Below are 25,661 nucleotides of genomic sequence, written 5' to 3' on the forward strand. Positions count from 1 at the left end.
TTTTAGAAAATCAAAATAATTTGTCTTAATATTTGTTAATATATAAATTTTAATAATCAATTTTAGCATTTATTGACAAACATCTTGGGGTGATCATCTTGGTCCGACCCAACTCAGAAATTCCAGGTTTGGAGTTGGGTTTCATGTTCAGGCTTGGCCCAATCCATATCTTTAAATAAATAAATAAATAAATATATATATTATAATATGACACTTATAATATATATTATGTATAACATTTTCTATTATATAAATATATAATGCATAAAAAAAATTTATATGCATATTTTATGTTATTTAATATAAAATATTATATATAATATTTTATACATAAAAGGCTTGGGTGTGATGTGACCCATAATCACCCCAATAAGCATCCACTAAAAAGAAAAAAATTATTTAAGGATGAAAATGGATAACATTTGAACACCAAAATTGATTTGGGTGTAGTGGTAGACTCATGGGCATTGTAAACGTGTGACCAAGGTTCGAATCTTCTTATGTCTACTTTTAGCTTTTACACCTAAGATTATGTGCATTAGGCATTAGAATGGCGTGCCAATTTCAAAATTCAAATTCAAACTTGTCTTAAAATTAAGAGAGAGAGAGGGAAGGAGTAATTAATGTAATTATAGTAATTAATGAGAGAGAGGGACAGAAATTAATTAGAAGGATTAGCAATAAAAGGAAGATTAATGAGAGGGAGAGTAATTAATTTGCAATGTATCGACCGGTACATTAGAGTATCGGCTCGTACTGGGTCTATATTGGCCAATACAGACCCGAAATGGCCCGATATGGTCTTGAATCGGTCCATACAGGTGAAAAGGAATGAGACAGTTGGTTTCTATATGTTCCATGTATCAGGCATTAAACAGAACGATACGTATCGGCCGATACGGTCTGATACGTTGCGAAATTTTGAACCTTGATTATAATACTATCTCTTGTAGTCATATGGTACTTGCTGGTAGTGTTCACCGTGGAATATGTCGATTCCAGTAAAATTTCGTGTCGATAGCCATGGAAATGGAAATCTGTTGTGGAAATATTAGGGAATTTAGGGGCATTTTGTAAATATGTGGAGTATTAGGGAAATGGAAATATGTCATGGAAAGAAGTTCAAATGGATATCCAGTGGCTTAGAAGTGAGATTACAGCGGGTTAAAAGGAGTACTAACTCCTTTGCTGATTCTCTAGCTAGACAGGGGGTGGGAAGGGTTCAATCTTTGTGGGATTGCTTGTAATTTTGTATGCTTGTTGTCTTTGGGGAGGGCTAAGAGAGTTTACCTCTTTCTTGAATGCTGTAATTGTTGATTTTTCTAATATAAAGTTTCTGTTATTGATAAAAAGGGGGACATTTTAAACCATGTTGATGTGTACCTTTCATTCCATGCCTTATTTTATGAGTTCAACAAATGCATGATTCAATTCTTTTGATCTGTATTTCTTTGCTAAGAACTGATAACAGACACGTTCAGCATTTAATTAGTCAAGGTGGGTGCAAGCTATGTGTGACAGCTACTAAGAAAGTCATCTTTGATGTGATTTTTCAGGTTCCTTTGGAGGGGTTTAAAGCACTTCAAGGTATCTCTGGTCCTCAACGCTTTCAGATTCACAAGGCCTATGGTGCTCCAGAGAGGCTACCATCGGCTCATACCTGGTTAGTGTTTAAAATGGCTTGAATAACTATATAAACATAAAATAATTCTTGGTTTTGTGACAGCTAATGGTTGTTAACTACTAAGGTACTTATGTTTAATATACTTCCCTTCAGCTTCAACCAACTAGACCTTCCTGAGTACTCCTCCAAGGAACAGCTTCAAGAACGCTTGTTGCTTGCCATTCATGAAGCCAGTGAAGGTTTTGGATTTGGTTGATTTAAGTCTCTTTAGCTCAACCTTATCCTCTGATGCCAGCAACCTCCCTTTAAATTGCTGTGTACAGGTTAGGAACTCATATTTTCCCTTAACTGGAGTAATTTGTGATTATCATCCTTTTTATTACTTGCATATTTGTATACCATTTGGCTGTTTAATTTGTTTTTGAGACTGGTAAAAATGTTTTACCATAAAGGACTTGGGTGGGTGGAAATAATAAGAAATGATTTAAGTGCCCATAATTTGATGGAACGGAATGGAGATACAGGATTCATGTAGCTGACCCCATACTTGGGAGTTGGGACAAGGCTTAGATGATGATGATGACACTGAAAAAATGTTTTGGTGTCACCTTCTGAATTCACAGTTTTTATTGGTTATGATACGTTGGTTATGTAACCAGGACACATGCAAAGGGGTTTTGGTAGTTTCTGCACTGTTTTTTTTTTTTTAACTTGTATATGACCTCATAATAATGTGCTTCAACATTTCATTTTTTTTATTGGCACTGTTGCCAACTTTATTGGTTACGAAGTTAAAAAACACTATTTATATAGGTGATTTCCTCTTAATTTAGGCTGGCCATTGCTTCCTAACACCTACAAAATATTCTGGAGTTTACAAGGTCCCCCCCCCCCCCCCCAAGTACAGCTGTTCCCCGTTTCCCCGTTAAAACCTTCCTTTGCTAAGGAGAGTGTTTACTGATCTGTATTCCCATCTGAAAGTAACAAGGAGTTTCCTTGCTGTGTTTAATTTCCATCTAGTGTTCCAATGATGTCAGGTTCCTCTTCTGTTGTTTTTTAACCACCCCACCACCACTTTCAACATTACATGTTTAATGGTTGATGGATTCACATCGGTGTTTGACAGTGGATCTCATGGCACTTTTGATGTAGTTTTGCCTTATAACAGATTTGTTCATCTTTATTCCTCTTCTGCTTATCTACACATAGAGGTGTACATTACTGCCCTTAGTGCACTTGCCCAGCCTATTGGAGGTGACGTTTGGGTTGTCCCAGGAACTTTATGGGTTGTTTGAATTTATGATTTAACCATGGTATGTAAATGGTCTGGGGTTGCATTTGACATTTTCAATATGAAATCTTCATTACCTTTTCTCAAAAAAATTTCCCAATGCAATTGCTTAGCTTGTATTTCCTGGCTTTTTATTTGGCTGGTTAGGCACTTTATCTCCTTGGGTCAACAGTTGTGCACAGGATTATCTTGGCCTAAGCCTGGGCCTACAAATATGCATCAGAGGTTTGTGATGTCTGGTGTTGTTGGATTGCATAATGCAGTTTTTCGGAATATATGTTTTAGTTTCTTTGTGCATAGCATTTTGCAATTGTTCAGTTTGGCATTGGAAATTTGAGAATGGAATTGCTCTGCCTGGACTATTTATCTACAAGTCTACAAATACATGGGTGATTACATATATATGATATATGTATAAATCAATTTTCTAACTGCAATTGCCGGTTTCTGCAGACATTAAGCTATTGATCCAGGCAAATGAAAATGATTTAGTAATACTGGAATTCTGAGGCAGAGAATGCAAATGTAGTTCGGAATTTTGGTCTGTAAGCTTCTGTGCCACAAGTTTTAATGTGGGAAGCTTCTATAGTTTCTAAAGAGTAAATATGGTTTTGCTTTGGATCAAATGACTAACGGCGATGTCAACAGCACAGGGACTGATTTGTTAAGCTTTTCACAATTTCAACAGATTGGGAAGCATATTTTTGTGAGTAAATCCCTGGAAATTTCTGTTTACCCTTCATTTCTTATATCTTTCTTGCAGCGAATCGGCTTCTGGATCGATCATTCTGATCCGCCCTGGGGTTTTTTCTCTTTCCAGTTACCCTTGGTTTTTAAGGTTGGTAACTAAGATTGTGGATGTTGGCAGCTGGTGAAATCAATAATTGGTGGATTAATAGTCTTGTCTTGCCCTTTTTTTTAAAAAAAAAATTAACTTTCCTGGAAATCATATTTTTCTGGATGAATTAGATCCTATGTTATATGTTGGTTGGACTTGGACCCATTCAAATGGTGCTAACACAGTGATTAATGAAGACTTGTACAGGCACACTTTTTTTTTTTTGTAATCTGTACAAGTTGCATTGATTATATTTGCAATATATCCTGAAACTCCCAGAGACTAGAGATTTAATTTGAATATTTTTTATATTTTGTACATGGGAAAGTTACAGAGCATATGAGTCACTAATTGTGAACCTGTTGTGTATGTAACATGCTTGTGTGAGTAGCATGGGCTGTCGTTTCTCGTGCAATTTACTTGATCAAGTTATGTTGTAGTTGTATAGAACAAATCTTTGTTATCAACATGGTCCTTTTGATGAGGTTATTAATAGCCAATTGGATTTCTATAAAAGTCTGGAAATATTTCAAAGATCTCAAAAAGATAATCTATGGCCCTATAGGAACGTGTGTCATTGGTTACTGCTAATCATTGCCCATAACGCCGATGCCATCAGTGGATTTAATCCAAATTTATCTGTTTTTATTTGGAGTTGCATCAAATCTTGTTCAAATTCATGGCTGCAGTGCATTTTTTTGAATGTCTGATTAAAAGTTATAACTTAGAACTGCTAATTCTGTTAATAGGTCACTTGTAAAACACCCAATGGAGGTTGATGCATCGTCCGGAACTTTGTAATTTTCTTTTTGAAGATTTTCAATGGGCAGAAGTTGGAGAAACGTGCTCAACAGCACAAATGGATTTTTATGATGACCTATTTTGTTTCCAACCCTTTGGTTGCAGAATCGGAATTCTGTTCCTATTTCTGGTGGAATGACATTTTCCTATTTTGGAGAATGGTCATTCCCTCCCCCTCCATTGGGAATGAGATCCCATTCCAATTGATTCTAATTTTGAATCTGATTCCTGTCTGAATGAAACAGGTTATGAGAATAGACCATTTCGATTCCGATTCTGATTCTGAACCAAATGGGCCCTTAGTTTCTTAACTAAATTGGTTGTGGGTGAGTTTAAATAGCTCAAAATTTAATTTAATTTTTTAAAAATTTAAAAATTACAAAATTATAATCTTAACTAAATTGGTTGTGGGTGAGCTTAAATAGCCCAATATTTAATTTTATTTTTAAAAATTCAAAAAGATTACAAAATTCTAAAAGGTTTGGAAGCAATATAGGGAACAAACTGCATTTTAGGCCTCGTTCTCTTTTCGGTAAGTTACTTCCCTAGGTAAATGCAGTTGCCTGGGTAAGTTTTCCCTGGGAAAGATTTACCCGGGTAAGTGCATTTACCCATTTTCTTGTATTTTTCAGTTAAATAAAACAATGATTATTTTAGCTATGATAATTCATTATTAAAAGGGGCATTTTTGTCCCATTCAAGTGTTAGTGACTTTTCCCCTAGGTGGGAAAGTTATTTATCCACCTAGGAGATGGATACCCAGGAAAATAAACTTTCCCTGGTCCCCACATAAATTTGAAAAAAGAACATGAAATTCTTGGTCAATGGGATCATTGACCAACTTTCCCCCTATAATTTTAAGGGAGAGATTTATCGAAAAGACTCAAAGACATAATACTAGAAAAAGTTGTAACCGATCAACCAGTATCACAAACATGGTAACCGATTAGGTGGTTATCGGTATCATGTCATTCCGGCAGCATATGCCACATCCAACAAATGCAGGTCTTAATTTTTTTTTTTCGAAAATGAATGCAGGTCTTAATTTGATACAAAGCATGTGTTGGCGGAATGATTTATCATTTATGTTTGAAATAGAAAGATACATTGATTTGTTGTTAGATCTACAATGTTTTTGCTTGTAAATCTGTAATAATAGATTCATGGGTTTCCTAAAAAATCATAAATAGTAATTTATTTAAAATAGTTTTGATGTCCGGAGAGAACTATAAGAAGAATCCATAAAATCTATTGATCCATCAATATGTCAAAGTGATTTTTTTTAATTTTTAATAAGAAATTAATTATTTTAATAATTAAAATTTAAAAACATCGAATAAGCTTCGAAGCTGACTTCTTATGGGGAAAGGACAAGGAGAAAAAAAAAAGGCCTTCCTTTGGCCTGATGTAACAAAATTTTGATGCCCGGGATTCTAGGAATTCGAGATGTGGAAAAAACAAATGCAAAATATAGACTGGATGTTATGGGACTGGAGATATGGAAAAATCAGAAGGAAGAAATACATAAAGGATAAAGACCTATTGGAATTAAATTAAAACCCAATAAAAATGGATCTTGGGCTTGAAAAGGTATCTTGTATCACAAGGACATAATTAAGATATAGATTGCTAAATTGGGGCCCAATTATTAACAAGGTTAACCCGGAGGATCTCACGGTGAGAAAATATTAAACATGAAAGTAAATGACAATCTATGGGAGACCCAATCTGCAATCTCTAGAGGGATGGGTCCCAAGAGAAATAAAACTCATCTTAATTCCTAAGACCCAAGAGGAGGATAAAGTCCAATGGAATTTGAATCCAATTAGATCAATGTACAAGACCCTAATAGCAAATAGCAAATAGCTCTTTTGAGTAATGGCATAAAAAATGTGGAAAAGAATAAAGAAAAGTTGTATTCTGCCCCAAATCAAGTTATTTATGTGGCTAACCGTGGAAAATAAGCTCCCAACCAAGAAAAAAAGCAATGGAAATTGATAGAGAGAGCCCCCTTTGTGGCCAACTAGAAGGCACAGACCATATCCTAAAGGAATGACAAGTGGCAAAGCAAATTTGGATGACCATCGAGGAAGCTACTCAATTTCTAATGAATCACAATGATGCTATAATGTCCTAGCTTTAGAGGGCAGAAGAGCTAAAATTCATAAAGCTTGGAAAAACTTATGGGAAAAAATTTGCTTCCTATTATGGTGTACTTGGAAAAATAGATGTAAAGGAATATTTCAAAATGTTGATGATGACCCAACAAAGACTTTGGAAAACGCAAGGAGGGCTATTAATGAATTTACAGAAGCCAACAAAAGGCCTCTGGATTTCATACTTTCACATTTGGAGAGAAAGAAATCAAGCGGCTGATTGGCTTGCTAACATGGGAAAGACTTACTTCTTCAATTTGTCTTTTTAGGTTTTCAATGGACAGACTTTCTTATATTTGTAGTATATATGGACTTCTGGGGTAGATCTATGCTTCATTAGGCTTTTCTTCCCCTTTTATAAAAAAATTAATTAAGATTATATAATTCTGTAATTATTTATTATACTTTAACTTATAAGAAATAATGGAATATTTATTAATTGTGGGATAAAAATATATTATTTACAATTAATAAGTTATATTGCGATTAACTATCGTATTAAGAATTTAAGATTAAGTTGCTTATTTTTTGGTAGTATATAAAAGTAAAAGTAACAAAATATAGAATAATTGATTTAGTAACTAAAATATAATTGTGCCTTGGACTCTTGGGTTCATGATTCTTGTGCACTAGACCTAATATATTTTTAAATTAATTATATATTTTTATAATTATTGATTAATAGTTAAACTTAAAAAATAATAACACATTAATGGCTTTAAACATGTAATAATTTGAAAAAACTATAGTGTCTTGGACTCATTTCTTTTCTTCATATAAACTATTAAGATATATTATTTTTAATTCTTATGTTTGTACACTATTCATAGTCATTTCAACCTTAAGTTTAGTATTATTAGTTTATGCATCAGATTCATAAGAATTTAATTTTCTTAATGTTTCAATGTATATTTAAATATCTCTACTTTATTCATGCATATTCGAAGCGTATTATAATACATATCCATTCCAACCTTATCAATACACCTTGCTATACCGATATCTAAAATCTTAGGCTAAGTTTAGAAAATACACATACAAATATGTAGAGTGCAAATACAGGTTTAGAATTATAAAATACAAGATTTTGCACTCCACATATATGTATTTATACACTTCCCAAAACTAGTAAAAGTGTATGCCGCTACACACGTGGCAATATCAAATGATGATAATGATAATAGTCAGCGACCAAATGACCTTATTGGTTGAACCATTAACCTATTTAACCAAGAATATGGACCATGATTAAGACATTAATTCATTTTTTTCTTTGTATTTTAGCCATTTCTATCTTTACTAACAATAATTTTTATTTTTCAAACATATTTTTGTTTAATATTAAGAATATATAATATTAATGCATGTTCAAAATTTTCTATAAAATTTATAAAAAATTTTATATTTATATTTTTTATTATTTAATTTATGAGATAATAAAAATTAGTTATTTACCAAGAGGAAATGCAATTCCAACATATTGTTTGGATATTATTTTTAATATTGTGGTAGTATCAATTATATATATATATTTTATATATAATATATATGTTATTTAGTATTTATTTATAAATATGTTATTTATATTGCATTTTTGTAAACTTCTTATATGATGAAAATAGTTGAAAAATACTTATATTTTTTTGTTTTTCTTTATTTGAATTATTATATTTTCTTTTCTTTTAATAATTTATTATTATTTTTAAATTAAATCGAATCGTATCAGATTCGAATATCCAACATCTTGATCGGATTCAGATCCGAATCAATATTTATGAGATCCGATCAGATCTTTGGATCGAATCGAATTCGAATGTACCCCGATTCAAACCCGATTCAATCGGTTTGCATCCCTATAAAATCACTTGCCTACAATGACCTAGATAATTAAATCATTGAACCATTTGACATGGTTAGTGGGGTCATGTGTTAGACATTAATGCTCTTTATTGTTTATCCCATTTCTATCATTAATAAAAATAATTCTCATTAATCACACTTTTTTTATATGATGAATATATAATATTATAGAATGTACTCAAAATTATCTACGAATTTCTACATTTTCTATAATTTTATGTATTTTATTATTTAATAAATAACATCATGTGTTGATCCATTTGACATGTATAGTTGAACCACTAACCCACCACTTGGATGGAAAAACTATTTTTTCTTTTTTGGTTGATTTTAAATCATGTATTACATTTTCATCATCAATAAATGTAATTCTTATTTTTGCATTTATTTCTGCATGTGGCAATATCAAATGATGTTGATGATAACCAGTAACCAAAGGACCTTATTGGTTGAACCGTTAGCCTATTTAACTAGGAAAATGCTATGATTAAGACATTAATTCATTTTTTTCATTGTATTTTAACCATTTCTATCTTTACTAGCAATAATTCTCATATTTTTAAACATATTTTTGTTTAATATGAAGAATATATAATATTAATGTACGTTCAGTTTTTTATAAAATTTATAAAAAAATCTATATTTTATTTTTTATTATTTAATTTATGAGAAAATAAAAATTACTTATTTACCAAGAGGAAATGAAATTCCAATACATTGTTTGAACATTGGTTTTTCATATTGTGGCCAAATCAATTATTTATATATATAGTATATATATTATTTATATATAATATATATGTTATTTATATTTATGTATAAATATGTTATTTATATTGCATTTTTTAAACTTTTTTATATAATGGAAATAGTTGAAAATACTTATATATATTTTTTATTTCAACTGTTATATTTTTATTTTTCTTTTAATAATTTATTACTTTTTTAAAAAATTAAGTCGGATCATATCAGATTCGAATATCTGACATCTTGATCGGATTCGGATTCGAATCAATATTTATGAGATTCAGTCGAATCTTTGGATTATGTCATATTTAATCTGCTTGTATCCCTACCAAACCACTTGCGTACGATGATCTAGCTAATAAATTATTGAACCATTTGACATGGTTAGTTGGGTCATGTGTTAAACATTAATGCTCTTTATTTTTTATCCCATTTCAATCACTAATGAAAATAATTCTTATTAATCACACTATTTTATATGATGAATATTTAATATTATAGAATGTACCCAAAATTATCGACAAATTTCTATATTTTCTAGAATTTTATGTATTTTATTATTTAATAATAACATCCATTTGACATGGATAATTTAAACACTAACCCACCACTTGGATGGAAAAACCATTTTGCTTTTTTTTGGTTTATTTTAAATCATGTATTTCATTTTCATCATCGATAAAAGTAATTCTTATTTTCACATTTATTTTTTTAATATGGTGAATATATAACAATAGAATTGTATCAAAATGCTTTATACAAAGCTTATATTTTTCTTTGAACATATGTATGTATGTATGTATGTATGTATGTATGTATGTATGTATGTATGTATGTATGTATGTATGTATGTATGTATGTATGTATGTATGTATGTATGTATGTATGTATGTATGTATGTATGTATGTATTTAATATTCGTTACTTAGTTATATCATAGATTAACCCATTTGACTCGGAATGTTAGATCATTGACTACCTACCATCTAGATATGAAAATGGTTTCATTTTCAATCTATTTTAAATTTTGCATTTCATTTATATCATTGATAAAATAATTATTATTTATCATACTTATTTTTGTTTATATTATTAGTATATAATATTATAGATGTGCCCAAAATTATTTCATTTTTTGTACTATTCTATTTTAAAAAATTTATTTTCAATTATACATTATGAGTTAACCTATTTGACTTGAAATGTTGAACCACTAACCCACCCCCTTGATAGGAAAATGGTTTAATTTTCCATCGGTTTTAAGTTGTATATTTGATGTCCATCATTAATAAAATTATGTCTATTTTATCATAGTTATTTTTTAATATGACAAATATATAATATAGAAACATGTCCATTTTTTTTACAAAATTTCTTTTTTTTCTATATTTTTTTGTATTTTTTATATTTCTAAATTTGTATTATTTATTTTTGACATCATGAAATTATCCATTATATACAAATGGTTGAAGTACTTACCCACCACCTAGATGGAAAATATGATTTCATTTCTAGGTTTATTTTGAAAATATAAAATTACATTCTATTAATAATTATTGTGTATGGATTTATTGAGGAATTTAATGATGATAAAAAAGTATTTTTTTATATTTCTAAATTTGTATTATTTATGACATCATGAAATTATCAATTTGACCCAAATGGTTGAACTACTTACTCACCACCTAGATGAAAAATATGATTTTATTTCCATGTTATTTTTTTAAATATAAAATTTCATTATATTAATAATTATTGTGTATGGATTTATTGGTGGAATTTAATGATGATAAACAAAAGTATAAATGTTGGCTTCATTAAGAGAGAATGTGGTTTATTTAATGACTTAAATGTGAGACTTAATGAGATGTAATTGATTGCACTTAATGGTATTCTTTTAATTACATTTTTTGTCATTTCAATGGAGATGAACTAAATTCAAGAGGAGGGGTATTTCAGTAAAAAAATCCAAGAAGCCAATACCTCCTCATTCACACTTTTATAAGTACTATAGATATAGATGAGCCTTAATTGCAATCACAACCCCTCTCTCTCTCTCTCTCTCTCTCTATAAAAAAGTACAAATAGTCTCTAAAATTTCTGGAATTTTTCTTGACTAAAATACCCCCTTTTTTTGAAATATGGTCCCTTTATTGAGGGTAAAAAATGTAAATTGAATACTATTATTCAATGCATTCAATTCACTCATTAAATCCCACATTTAAGGTATTAACTCCCATTCAACCTCATTGAATCATATATTTAAAGCATTTTTATTTATTATCATCACTAAATTCCACTAATTAAATTCATACATAATAAATTAATAATTCCAATAAAATCTATACTACTATAAAGAATAGAATAGCCTCTAAAATTTCTGCAAATTTTCTTGACTAAAATACCCCCTTTTTTGAAATATGGTCCCTTTATTGTGAGGGTAAAAAATGTAAATTGAATACTATTATTCAATGCATTCAATTCCCTCATTAAATCCCACATTTAAAGTATCAACTCTCATTCACCCTCATTGAATCATTTATTTGAAGCATTTTTATTTATTATCATCACTAAATCCCACTGATTAAATCCATACATAATAAATTAATAATTCCAATAAAATAAAAACTTATATTTTTAAAATCTATATGGAAAAAATAATGTTTTCATCTAGGTGGTGGTAAGAAATTAAACCATTTAGGGTCAAATGGGCCAACTCATGTTGTCACAATTAAATAATAAAAAATTCAAAAAAAATTAAAGAAAAATTGAGGAATATTTTTAATATCATATAGTTGACATATTAAACAACAATAATTATGATAAATAAGAAATTTTTTTATTAATTATGAAAATGGAATATAAAATTTAAAACTAATTAGAAATAAAACTATTTTCCTATTCTCTTATCTCTCATTACATCTCATATCTAAGTTATATTCTCTCATTAAATCCTATATTTGAGATATATTTTTCTCATCATTAAATTCTACTAATTAAATCAACAATATTAATTTTAATAGTATAAAAATAAATATTTTGAAAAGTAATTTGAAAACAAAACCATTTTCTTCCCTCTCGGTGGTGGGTAAGCAATTCAACCATTTGAGGTTAAATGAGTTAATCAACAATGCTATAATGTAATAATAAAAAATTAAAATAAATAAAATATAAAATATAGAAAAAAACGAAAATAATTGGGCATATCTCTAATATTGTATATTCATTATACTAAACAAAATGAGTATAAAATATAAGAAGTGTTTTTATTAATGATGAAAATGGAACGTCAAATCTAAAATCAACCTAGAAATGAAATCATGTTATAGTCAAATAATAAAATTTGAAAAATAGAAAATAAAAAGAATTACAAAAATAAAAGAACTGGAAAAATCTAAAAACCAAACTATTTTCCTTTTTGGGTCGTGGGTTGGGTCAAATGGATTAACTGATGATGTCATAGTTAAATAATAAATCTTTAAAAAGTAAAAAAGTACAAATAATCAAAATAATATAAAAAATATAAAAAATCGTACACATTTCTAATATACTAATTATATCAAACAAAGATTAAGTGTAATAAGTAAAAATTATTTATATAATGTAGATGACATATATAATTTAAAATTGATCTAAAAGCAAAGCTATTTTCCTACCTAGATGGTGGGTCAATTATCCAACTTTTCAAATAAACTCATGGTGTCATAATTGAATAATAAATAATTTAAAAAGATAAAGCACAAAAAATAATAAAGTATAAAATGTTGTCTAAAACATTTGAGAACATTTCTAATGTTATACATTCATCATATTAAATGAAAATAATTGTTAAAATAAAATTTATTTTTATTTATGTTGGAAATAGAATACAAAATTTAATGATAATAATTTTTATTGTAATTTAAAATTTCCACGTAAAGTCAGAATTTTTGTGCATATTTATTTTTATTTTATACATACATACGTATGTACATACATATATACATACAAACATATAGTATATTTATTTATACTATTAAAAGTACCAATGAGGGTGTAGAACTTTACTAAACTACCCCTATTTTTTAATTTAGTCCCTCTTTAATTCTAAGAGTTAATAATGTAATATCATTTATAATTTTCACCTTATTTAATTCCCTCTCATTATGTCTTATACTTAAGGTATTAACTCACATTCTCTCACATTAAATCTTGTATTTGAGGTGTTTTTTATATAATAATTATAATAATTAGATCTTTGTCAAATACAAAAATGATTTTTAACAATACGGAACCCATGTTTTTAAAGGGTATAATGCTAAAATGTCCCCTGAAGTTTCTAACCATTGTTGAAAACCTCCCCTAAAGTTTGGTAATTGCAATCACTTCTCTTGAACTCTAACATAGTTGCAAGTATAACCTTTCTCTTACAATCCTCTAACAAGAGGCACGAAAATGTCCAAAATAACCATGTAGTTGCTTTGGCTAAATGTTTACTTTCCAAGTTTTCCATTCATATCAATCAATGCCCCAAACTAGGGGTGGATTTGAGTTGGGCCGAGCTGAATATCTGGCTATTTGAGTTCGACTCACTCATAAACTATCAGGCTCGAGCTCGAGATTAATTCGAATTAGAGACTTGAGCTCGAGTCAAAAGCTTAGAAGTTCAAGCTCGGATTGGCTCGAGCTTGACTACCTTTGATTGAAAGTTTCCCTCAACTACTAAAGTGCCGAGCTGAGGTCTCCTTCACAGCCAAGGTCTTCCTCAGTTATTGAAGTGTTGAGCTAAAGTTTCCCTAGTAGTCAAGGTGCCGAGCTAAGGTCGGTCTCCCTTAGTTGTTGAAGTCCCAAGCTGAGGTCTCCCTCAGTTGTCAAGGTGTTGAGCCTAGGTCTCCCTCAGTGGCCGAGGTGTTGAGCCGAGGTCTCCCTTAGTAGCCAAGGTGCCGAGACAAGGTGACACCCTATGTACACATACTTGATTAGGCTAAAGAGCCTCACGAGCCGAGCTTTATTAAGCTCGAGCTCGGCTCGACTAGCAAACTAGCCTATGTATTAGGCTTGAGTTCGGCTTGAAGCTCGGTTTAGACCGAGTCGAGCCAAGCTCGAACAACTCGTGAGCAGCTCAGCTCGTGGCCACCCCTACCCCAAACCCTTCCAATCCCTCAAAGGTAAAGTTGCAATTTTAAACTTTTTTTGTTATTTAAAGTTTGTATTGTTTGTTATGCAAAAACTAGCTTCAATAGTAACTACATGGATATTTTGGATATTTGTGTGCATCTTGTTAGAGGATTCTAAGAGGGGGGGGGGGTCTACTTGCAACTGTGCACCAAACTTTAGGGGGGATTTCAGCAACGATTAGAAACTTCCGGGGAGGTTTTAGTAATTTACCTTTTTTTCAAATTAAAAAAAAAATGAAACCATTCTTCCATCTGAGTGGTGGGTAAGCCAATTCAACCATCTAGGCCAATTGGGTGAATCCATGATGTCATATTTAAATAAAAGATGTAGAAAAAATGGGCCATTTCTTTAATATTTTATATTAATCATATTAATGAAAAAAAGTGTCAAAACAAAAATTATTTTCATTGATAATGCAAATGAAATACAAATTTTAAAACCAACAAAAAAATGAAATTGATTTCCTATTTGGTCTAGGCCAACAGTTTAAGTTTTAGGTCAAATGTGTCAATATTTGATGTCATAATTAAATAATAAAAATTCAAAACATGATAAAAATGAAAAAAATGAAAAAATACATAAATTTTGCAAAAGAATAAAACATTTGGGTGCATCTCTAATATTGTATATTCATCATATTAAACAAAAACAAGTGTCATAAATAAGAATTATTTTTATACACATGGAAATATAAAAATGTAAATTTGAATTTATCCCTTTTTAATTGTGAGGGTAAAAGTGTAATTTGAACTATTATTTTTCACCTCATTCAAATCCCTCTCATTAAGTCATGTATTTGAGGTACTAACATCCATTCTCTCTCATTAAATGATATATTTAAGATATTTTCTCACCAATAAATTATGCTATTAGATCTATATCCAATACTTTTAACAATATAAATCATAATTTTTTTTTTCAATATTGAACCAAAAAATGAAATTGTGTTTTTGTCTAGGTAGTGGGTAAGGTAAACCATCTGGGTCAAATGGGTTAATCCATGATGCCATAATTAAATAATAAAAATTAAAGAAAGATAAGAATACAAAAAATACAAAATATTTGTAGAAAACATTTGGGACATCTATAATATAAAATTATTTTATACACAAAGAAATATATGCAAAATTTAAAATAATTTGGATGTATATTACTATCTTCATCATCTAAAATTGCCACGTACAAAGCATGCACAAATTTATTATTATATATATATATATTAAAGAATAGTCCAAATTTTAGTTTCTAATCCACTTTCATTGAGGCAAATATGACGCCATGGGGTGAAAACACCATCAAATGAGTTGCAAGGGCAAAAGAGTAGAGTTTAACTCTTTTTTTTTTTTTTTCAATTATATCATAGTGTTTTTTTCCCAACCACCAACCTAAAACCACCTTACTAACAACTTTGATTGATTAGTTAAGCTATTTTATATATTTTAGGGGCATTTATTTAAAAAAAATGAAGAAAGAATCGATTTTAGCTTGTTGGTAAGGTCATAATTGAGACTTAGGATCGAATCCCGTCCGTTCTTAAGTTTAGGGGGGTTATGAATTTAGGGATGTGCTACCTGCCGGTGTCTAGCCCTTATATATATAAAAAAAAGACGATTGAGGCTGCATTTGGCATTCCGTATTGGCAACATTAGCATCTGCCACCAAATTCGGCATCCAAGGATAATGATAGAACAGACTAACGGTGTTTGATGGATTCGTCCGACAGTTGACAGCTAGTGCTTTAGAATCACTTCTATCTTTTCTTTACCTTTCTACTTTTCTATTTTAAAAAAGTGCTTCCATCACATCCACAAGGCCACAACGTAGTAGTCGTTTCGTTTTTGTTAGCGCTTGTTTCGACTTTCGCGGCAACGGTGCGATCTAGGAGACTAGGACCACGAATGGATAATAAAGCTCCGTTACCGTTAATCATAACGGGGTTCACCGTTCACGTAATGACGTCACTTAAGGCCCCACCACCCAAGGGCCGAGCCCCAAGGCCACCTCAATCGCTAGACATTGGCCCAGCTCATATGAAAAGGAGAGAGAAGCGGCCCACCTCTCAGACCTCGACCTGTTAGAAAATATAAATACGTCTCCTCTCTTCCATTTCTTCTCTTATTATTTCTAGGCGAGGCCGAGGCGATTTCTGAGGAATCTATATCGGAATTCATGTCGGTAAGAGATGGAGTTTCTTCCTGAAAACCCTAGCAATTTCTTATAGTTTGATGTTTTTTTTTCTTTTTTTCGTTTTCTATTTCCCCTTTTTGATTCGATTAGAGATAAGGTGGATTGTGGTTTCGATTGTGATACTGCTTTAGGTTTTCAGATGATGATTGATGGCTTTTATCAATATTGCTTAGCCTTCATAGTTCGTCAAATTCATTTGGTTCCTTTCGATAGCGATTTCTGCCGCTTTCTTTGTAATTGATCCATTTGAGGCATAACTCGGTAATGGTGTTAGTTTTGTGTATTTTGAGGGAAAGCTGCGGTTTTTCTTGTAGATTATGTTTATTTATGATTGTATTCAGATTAATTAACATTCTTTAGTGCAATTTAGTTCCCAGTGGTTTTTTGTGACTTATCATGCTTTTTCATTTAATACTATACCATTAATTTGCTCCATTTTGTAATAAGATAAATTAGATTGAGGGCATAACAATGCAATCTATGGTTATCTTCTTTTTTTTTTTGTTTTTTTGATTCCTTCTATCGCTTTTGCTCTCTTTAAAATTTGATTGGATTTCTACGAGATTTTCTTTTTGAGTTCTGGTCAATATCCTTGCTTCTCATTTGTCTGTTCGTTATGAAGTTTAGATCCTCTTTCCTCCGATTAATGATGGGTCTTTACCATTTTATGATTTTTGCTTTCGGTGTTCGCGGGGTTCATTTTAGCTGTTATATTCTTTTTGAAGGATACATATTGTTGCATGCATCAATATACCATTGATTTCATACTGTCACAAGTTTGTATTTTTCAGGCGAAAACAATTCCTACATCATTAGAGTATTTGACATAAATAGCTTTCATCTATCAAACCTTACCAAGGATGAGTAGCTAATTGTGAACTTGATCAAGGTATTTGTTCTTTTTTGTTTATATGTCGGAGTGTTGTTTGTTAGTCTAAAAAGGTTATGTAAAAAAGTTGAGAATATGCACTTTCTTTTGAATGGATAGATTTTTAACTAGATTCACTGGACATGCAAATGATGGAACTAACTTTGAATTACCCGATTAATCTTACTTGGCTTACCAAGTAATCACTTGATGCTCTTTTGGTTATACCCGATTAACCTGAATATGCTTCTTGACCGTTGATGCTTTTACATGTCACAATAGGAATAGCTATCTTAGATGCTTTTTAATGTGTGTACTTGTTTGGAATTTCTATTTTTTGACATGGGTTTAATGGTAGATTTGATCTTTATATTACATAATATTGGAAAAGGGGCTTCTCTTGCTGCATGGCATTGATCTGAAGGGGTCTATGAATTTGACGGTGGCTAGGAAATGCAAGTACTTTGTTAGAATTTGAGCTTGTTAAGAGTCTCAAAGAAACCAACCTGCAATATAAATATTATCCTTGTCGACATTTGGTATAGATTGGTTGCCATTACCTAATCTTCTTCTGGGAGGATCTTTTTGGTCAATTTCTTCTTTGTGAAGCCTTCTGAACTCTGTGCCAATTAATGTTTTGAAAATCATAGTCATATCGTAAATTGTAGAGAAAGTTGAGTCGAATCGAATTGTGAATCATATCGTAAATCATAAGATTATTTCTATTTTTTACAAACTTGTCAAAAAATTAAATACAGATATATGAAATGTCTAAATATATATAGAAAAGTGACTTTACCCTATTTTTAATCTATATCTACCATATATGTACTTAAAACAATAGAATTTGCCACTTATACGATAGAAACCTTTTTTTTTTTTTGGAAAAGGGTCACTTATACAATAGAAACCTATGATGTTATAATCAAGTTTGACTTGAAAATCAAACAAATCTACATACAGTGGCCCTTTAACTTACATATGATACATAATAAACTCAATTTCTAGTATTGAATAATGTAAATAAATCATTTTCTAGTAAGGGCTTTAAAAAAAGTCTCCCATGGCAAAACTAAACATACACACACCAAAAAAAAACCAAAGTAGAGAACTAATTCTTAATTGAATTTATTTGAATTGTAGTGAATCGTAAACTCGTAAATTGTAAGGTTTATGAATCAAATCGTAGGATTCAAACAAAAATTGTAAGATTTTTGTAGAAAAGGATTCAGACATGGGATTCAAATCGAAACCCTTGGGATTCATGATTCAAATCATGAATCATATCGTAAATCGTAAGATTTTGACGACATTGGTGTCAAGAAAGACCTAGATGGAGAACTGCATGCTCAAGGTTCATGTGAAAAAATTGTCATTATCAAGAAGTGTAAGATGAGGTTAAGCTGTAAGTGAGGGAGTGGGAACGAGATCGAGGCAAATCCTAAATTACATGGAGGCGATCTATTAGAAAACCTGCATCATTTATCTAAGATGGGATTTTTCCAGTTGATTAATTGGAGTGGTGGATGGAGAATATTTGGTCCCGGTCTCTCTATACAAAAAGGCAGTAATATTGATATCTGAGGCCTTAGATAATTTTTTTTTTTGTATAATAGTTCTAGTGATTACAAATGGCTTGAAGGAGGCAGGATTTTATTAATATTTCCTGAAAGGTGTAGGTGGAGTTCAGTGTAATCATGGGTTGGTTACAATTCTATTCAGGTTTCCAATTGGCTTAGTATAACCTGTTGATGACTTGATTATCATAATGTTTAAGGCTTTTTCCTGGAAGGAAGAATGTTCAAACATTATGTTCAGTTGTTCATGGAAGGTGGGGAAATGGTCATCAAGATGGAATTGATGGACAAGGCTCTAATGGACCCTTTTACTTATAAAAAATGACCTTGTTTTTAATTAATTGCATATTGCAAACAAGTAATAAACAAGGAATGTGTAGAACATGGAATGGTTACAACATAACTATTTTCGTTAATTACATATGGTGATTAAACAAGAAATTTCTTATATGTGGAGTGTTAGCTCCTTGGGGATTCCAGAAGGAGGCAAAAGATCAATAAAGAAAGCGGTGTTTGAAAAAGTTCTTATTGTTTCAATCTTCTTTTCATATAGGAAGTTACTGTTTTACCTTTTTTATTTTTTTGAGTTGAAATGCCATTTGACACATTTTGTGCCGGTTCTTTGAGGAGACCATATCCATATCATTCCTATTTACTAACCAATTTCATCAGAAGCTTTAATTAATCACTTGATCGTTCTATTTATGCATTAATGGGGGCTCGTGTGGTAAATATCAATACCATGTTTATGTCATAATTGGGACAAGTACTATTATCAGTCTGCACTTTTTTTTTTTTTTTCCATTTTCAAGTATAGCTGCTTTTGTTACTTGTGATGGTGATACTGTTCGCAGAAGTAATACTTATTTTTCTGAGGCAATACTTGACCTTCCAATTTATTCTATTGCTTTCGGTTCTGGGAGAATACATAATACAAGTTGCCGCTTCTGGGTGCCTTTGTCAGATCACTGATGATTATGACAATTTAAGATGTTTCATTCTAGCAGTAGACCACATCTGTCACCTTATATGGCAAATCTACAATTTTAAAAAAAAAAGTAAAGTCTTTGGGCTTGTTTAAGATTTCACTAAAATGTAACCAGGATACTATGGTAATTATATGTTTTTTTTTTTTCTTTTTTACTTCTTTTAATCAATCAAAGAGGCACTTTATGTTGCTTTAATATATCCATCTGTGTGCCTTGGCTGCATAATTGGTTGGCTATCTATGTTCTCTTTTCCATCAATCAACATAAATTTTTTGACAAGTATGAATCACCATAATTTGATAATTATAATGATTCCCAGAAGAATGTAATTGATTGTGGTTTCTCTGATAGGATGCAACTTAGTATTTGCATCTAATGATGTATATGAAATATAGTGGAACATGACATTTGTTTCTTTGCCAACTGATCTTTAGTTCTCTTCTAGATTAAAATTTGACCTGAGTTAAGCTAGGAAATATACTGTTTTTGTGGGTGGCGTAGCAGCATTAAGCTAGGAAATAAGCTTGTGAGAGTATTACACAGATCCTTTCATCTTTGGCATTGCTCATTAAGTCTGAAATGATTTCAACAGGAAACGGGTCGACCATTGCCAAAGTTCGGTGAATGGGATGTCAATGACCCTGCTTCGGCTGAAGGATTCACTGTAATCTTCAACAAGGCTAGGAATGAGAAAAAGACAGGCGGCAAGCTTGATTCACCAGCAAAAGATGATTCCACCACTAAGAATGGATCAGATTCTGCCAAGCCTCAGGGTGTAAGTTGGTCTTTTGCCATTATAGCGATGCTTTACAAGTTAGGGAGCATATTGATTATGTCTGTCTTATCAACATTTGACTTAATGGTGTAGATGGAGGAGAGATGAAGTCTCATTGTTCAAAAAATAAAACTGATTTGATTATCCTAAACATGAGGTTATTCCAATAATATGAATGACGAGAAAAATGACAATTGACAACATGACTTAAAAGTCAGTAAATTGGTTCTAAGCATCACATCTTTTGTCAGAACTTATTAAAACACTAATCCAATTAGATGATAAAATACATCAAAATTAATCAGAGAATTGGGATAATCAGAAAATTTTAGTCAATATAAAATTGGAATTTGATGGGACTGTTAATATGATTTGATTGAGTTAATTGTTGGCCTAGCTTTGTGCATGGAATCACTGGTCTTGAAGAATCTCTTGATCCCAACACTTGCATGTTGTTTGTATGTAGTTGAAGGGCCAGATTATTTGGATCCATCATCATTGCTTCTAGTGGCCAGGGGACACGATGCCCTCTGGATGTGGCTAATATTAGCTTAATTATCAGAACTTGTGGAAAAGAAAAATGGGCAATGGAATTCCTCATTTATCAAAAAGAAAAAAGGAAAACTATTATTCAACTAGGCCTTGTTCCAACCATATGGGGTTGCTTGCATAAATTCTCTTCTGCCATCACGCGCTGTTCAGTGCCATGTCGTCATCATCGTCGTCATCATCATCATCATCATCATCATATCCTTGTCCCAACTATATGGGTCTCGGCTACCTGAAACCTGTTTTGTCATTCTGTTCTGATCAGTGCCATATCAATTGTTAAATTATGGGCCCTCAAATCGTTTCTCACTCCTACAAACCTATATGCTATTTGGTCTTTCCTAGCTCCTAGACCTTTTGGCTTGTAATAGATCAAATGGAAAATTGTTAACATGTAATTAGTTAATTGATTAATTCATAGGAAAATGATTGCAGCATGTGCATGTAGTCTTCTGTGTTTGATGTGGACAAGGCACCATTTTGCAGAAAAAATGGCTTTGCTGTGTTCAACCTGCTTATGCTGAGTCTTGATGGTAAGCTTGATAGTGCCTAATTGGAAGATCGAACTCATCCAATATCCGACTTCCTCAGATTTCCTTAAAAGACCGGAGATGTAGGTAGAGCTAAAAAGGTTGCGAGGGGTCCCGCCTGAATTGTTTGTTGTGCTGTAAAAAAAATGGGTCGACGAAAACCATGAGTTGGGGAAAGGGAAAAGTTATAGTAGACAAGCTTTATTATTGTATTTATGTATTCTGGTTCTGTGGGCATTATTATAAGCTGAGCTCTGTTTCCTTTCTCCTATATAATATATTCTTTACTGCTTGTCTGTGACATTTTCTTTTTATTTTTATTATTGGAGTGGTTTTTCTTTTACCATAACAGTGCATGATAGGCTTTTCATTCAAGTTCAAAATTTCGATACGGATCTCTGGGACTAATACGCCTTTTTTAAGGTATTTTAACAAATTTCGATACGGATCTTTGGGACTAATACGCCTTTTTTAAGTTATTTTAATGAAGTTTTGATTTTAATGATTAAATAACCTAAAAAGGTCCCCTCCGAAATTTTGAAAAAAAAAACTAAAAAAATGCATGTGTTTCTAATTACGGGTACAACAATTGGATTAAAAAACTTTTTGGCCCTTTACTATTTTTCAAAATTTTAAAATATACTTTCATATTAATGTATCCATCAGTGTTTTCAAGTTTCAACCTGTGGTTGGTTGAACTGTTTAAACTGTCATCTGGTCCAGATTTTAGGTCTGGTAAAAAAATTGTTGATTTTGTCAAAAATCGTTTGACCTGGATGGTTAGATCATTGACCCAGTTGATCTGGTGACTGGGTCGTGGATTGCATACTAATTGTGTATATAAACTTTGGGAGGTCATAACTTTGCATTTCCATATTTAATGGAGGTGATTTTTTATTTTTGTCAAAAAATCCCATTTTTTTGGCCTCAAATTGTAATTTTTAATATTTTTTACAATAAAAAAATTTAAGTTGAATTAAAAAACATAACATAAATTAAATATAAAATAATACATATAAAATATAATTATACGTTATTTATTGCTAAAATACATGTATATATATATATGTATACACACACTAGTGGACCCCTGTGCATTGCACGGAATTGGACTTAGAACTTATTGTTCTATGGAGTTACACAACCTAGGGGTAGGGATGGCAATTTTCTCCATCCCCGCTAAGTACTCGACCTCCTCGATGAGACGAGGATGGGGATGAAGATATCTTTGGCGGGGATTGGGTGGGGATGGGATTAATAGGAAAACCTATTTGGGGACAGGGAGTGAAGTCCACACCCTGCCCCAACCCCAATTATATATATTAAATATATGTGTATATATATTATATTATTTAGGTTATTTATAATATTATTTATATCAAAATATATTTAAAATATTATTTACATTTTAAAATTTTCTTTGTTTTAAATAAATACCTTTCTAAAAAACAAACTTTTAATTAAAAAATGTAGGGATTCAGGTCCCTGATGGGGAAGCCTTCTCTATCGAGGACCGGGGGTGAAGGCTAAAATTTTTAACATGGATTAATTTAAAACTTGAGGTTAGGATTAGGGGTGTCAATGGTATTCGAAAATCCGATTTTGGATTCGAGATTCGACATAAACGAATTGAATTCGGATAATTCGAATATCTAACCGCTTGAATTCGGATATCCTATTCATATTGAATAGTTAATTGGATTTGAATTCGGATATGATTTGATTCGCTTCGATAAATATTCGAATTTGACCGATTATTTAATTCTTATATATAATATATAAAATTTTTAAATGTTTTATATAATTTATATATTTATATACTTTATATAAATAAAATATTTATTTTATATATTTATTAATTACTTAAAATAATTAATTAGTCGAATTTGAATCGAATCAAATATTTGAATATTTAATTGGATTTGAATTCAAATATTAATTTTCAATTTTGTCAGATTCGAATCGAATTCGGATATCGATTTTTTTAATCGGATTCGAATTTGGATATTGCTTGATCCAATTCAAATTCAATTCGTTTACAAACCTAGTCAGGATGGGGAGTATGATCCTAGCCCCAAACACGTCCATTACCATTCCTACCCTAGCCCCAAACACGTCCATTACCATTCCTACCCAGGGGGTCATCCCCTAAACCCATAAATATATTTCCATTAATTATGGTAATTATAAATGTAGTATCCAATACTTATGGAGATTATTAAAATTTCTAATTATTTATTTGAAAAATTTGAAAATTTATAATTTAACTTTCACTAAATTAACAAAATCACTAATTATTGCTCACAAATTATAGTAAATATCAAAATTACAGAAAATATAAAAAATAAATTCATATTTATTGAGATTAACTATACACTAAAAAAATACTGAAAATTTTTAATTATTATTTTCATAATATAATTAAATATTAATAAATTGACCAAAATTACTGAAAATATCAATAACTACTTATTGCTAAAAATTACTAATAATTTTTAAATATTAAATTTTCATTTTTAATATTTTAATTAATTATTATTTTTTAGTAATTATTAATAATTAATTTTAAAAAAATTCTGAAATTAAATTACCAAAATCAGTAATTTTCAGCTAGTATTTCTTAATTAAAATTTCCAATTTACCAAAATTACGAAAAATTATAGTTTAGGTGTTGATATTTATTAAATAATATTCAATAATATCAGCAACTATTGAAAATATAAAAAATATTTCACAAATTAATTTAACTACCCAAATTAATTTAACAACGTTTTTGGATTTTGGATGGTTTATAATATAGATTAAGAGGTGTTTTAAGAGGAATTTTAGATGGGAGAGATTGTTTAGGGGAAATTTCAGGAGGGGGTTGAGCCCATTGGTAACATGAGAGAGAGAGAGAGAGAGAGAGAGAGAGAGAGGAACTCTAGTGAAGAAGGGAGGGCTGCCCAAGTGGCAATATAGATTAAGAGGTGTTTTAGGAAGAATTTTAAGAAGGGAGGGCTGCCACGTGGCAATATAGATTAAGAGGTGTTTTAGGAAGAATTTTAGGTGGAACCGTGTGAGAGATAGTTTAGGAGAAACTTTTGTGAACAAGAGAGAGAGATTTGGAGTGTGACTCTAGTGAACAAGAGAGGACTACCACATGGCTACATGGAAGGGTTAGGAAGGGGTAAGGGAGAAAGGAGAGAAGAGAGAAGGGGGAACTGGAGAAGGAGAGAGCTACTAATGTGGGACCTAATTACCAAGGTGCATGATTTTCCTTGCATTTTCTTTTTTCTCTTTTTGATGATAATTGTATTTGATTTTCCACTTAAAAGGATGCAGTTCGTGTTGCTGCATTTAATCAACAATGGCAGTATATAATAAACTCGAAAGAGATAGCATTTAGTTTAGAGAAAATTCCCTGATTTTTTTTTTGGTAGAAGGAAAATTTCCCGATTAGTATCCTGTATTTTGGGTCTACTATCATTCTGGTTCTTGACCTTTAAAATGCATCAATTAAGTACTTGAATTTTCAAAACGTGACAATCCAATATTTATCGTTAATCAATTGTTAACTTGTCGTTAAGTGACATTTGAAAAAGAAATAAATACCCTTCAAGTGTTATTTAATTATCTTTATCAACCATCTAAACATTGACAAAAAATTAATAGTTCCAAATCCTTGCCTCTTCCATTCAAAAAAGTTGGGGTCAAGTTTGACTGGGCATTC

General features: G+C 30.9%; 2 protein-coding genes across 10 annotated transcripts in view; both read left to right on the plus strand.

The window, feature by feature from the left end:
• Nucleotides 1-4,073, plus strand: part of LOC104587890 (E3 ubiquitin-protein ligase UPL1-like) — a 45,995-nt gene extending 41,922 nt beyond the window's left edge. For 4 of the 8 annotated variants that reach the window (XM_088894729.1, XM_088894734.1, XM_088894735.1 and 1 more), the window contains 2 exons: nucleotides 1,557-1,663; nucleotides 1,778-1,997. In XM_088894729.1, the coding sequence (XP_088750855.1) occupies nucleotides 1,557-1,576 (20 nt within the window). In that variant the 3' untranslated portion in view covers nucleotides 1,577-1,663; nucleotides 1,778-1,997. Of the gene's footprint in view, nucleotides 1-1,556; nucleotides 1,664-1,777; nucleotides 1,998-3,062; nucleotides 3,196-3,368 lie in introns of those variants that run through there. The other 4 variants (XM_010245652.3, XM_010245653.3, XM_088894730.1 and 1 more) reach the window with 3 other exon arrangements.
• A 12,414-nt stretch (nucleotides 4,074-16,487) lies between these two features.
• LOC104587891 (protein NOI4-like) lies at nucleotides 16,488-22,252 on the plus strand. 2 transcript variants are annotated; one of them, XM_088894736.1, is made up of 3 exons: nucleotides 16,488-16,649; nucleotides 20,688-20,870; nucleotides 21,337-21,985. In XM_088894736.1, exons 1-3 carry the CDS (start codon nucleotides 16,644-16,646, stop codon nucleotides 21,376-21,378), a joined length of 231 nt encoding a protein of 76 aa, XP_088750862.1. In that variant the 5' UTR covers nucleotides 16,488-16,643; the 3' UTR covers nucleotides 21,379-21,985. The 2 variants fall into 2 exon arrangements, with proteins under 2 accessions (XP_088750862.1, XP_010243957.1); XM_010245655.2 differs by having other exon boundaries at nucleotides 16,489-16,649; nucleotides 21,906-22,252.
• The last annotated feature ends 3,409 nt before the right edge of the window (nucleotides 22,253-25,661 follow it).

The sequence above is a fragment of the Nelumbo nucifera genome, chromosome 1 (genome assembly GCF_055504915.1).
Source record: "Nelumbo nucifera cultivar China Antique chromosome 1, China Antique-T2T, whole genome shotgun sequence".
NCBI classification, from domain to species: Eukaryota; Viridiplantae; Streptophyta; class Magnoliopsida; order Proteales; family Nelumbonaceae; genus Nelumbo; species Nelumbo nucifera.

What these genes read in the sequence shown, in the direction of transcription:
- LOC104587891 (XM_010245655.2), top strand. An exon ending in ATTCTGCCAAGCCTCAGGGT is followed by an intron (nt 20,871 to 21,905) that starts GTAAGTTGGTCT and finishes ACCATTTTGCAG; the next exon opens with AAAAAATGGCTTTGCTGTGT.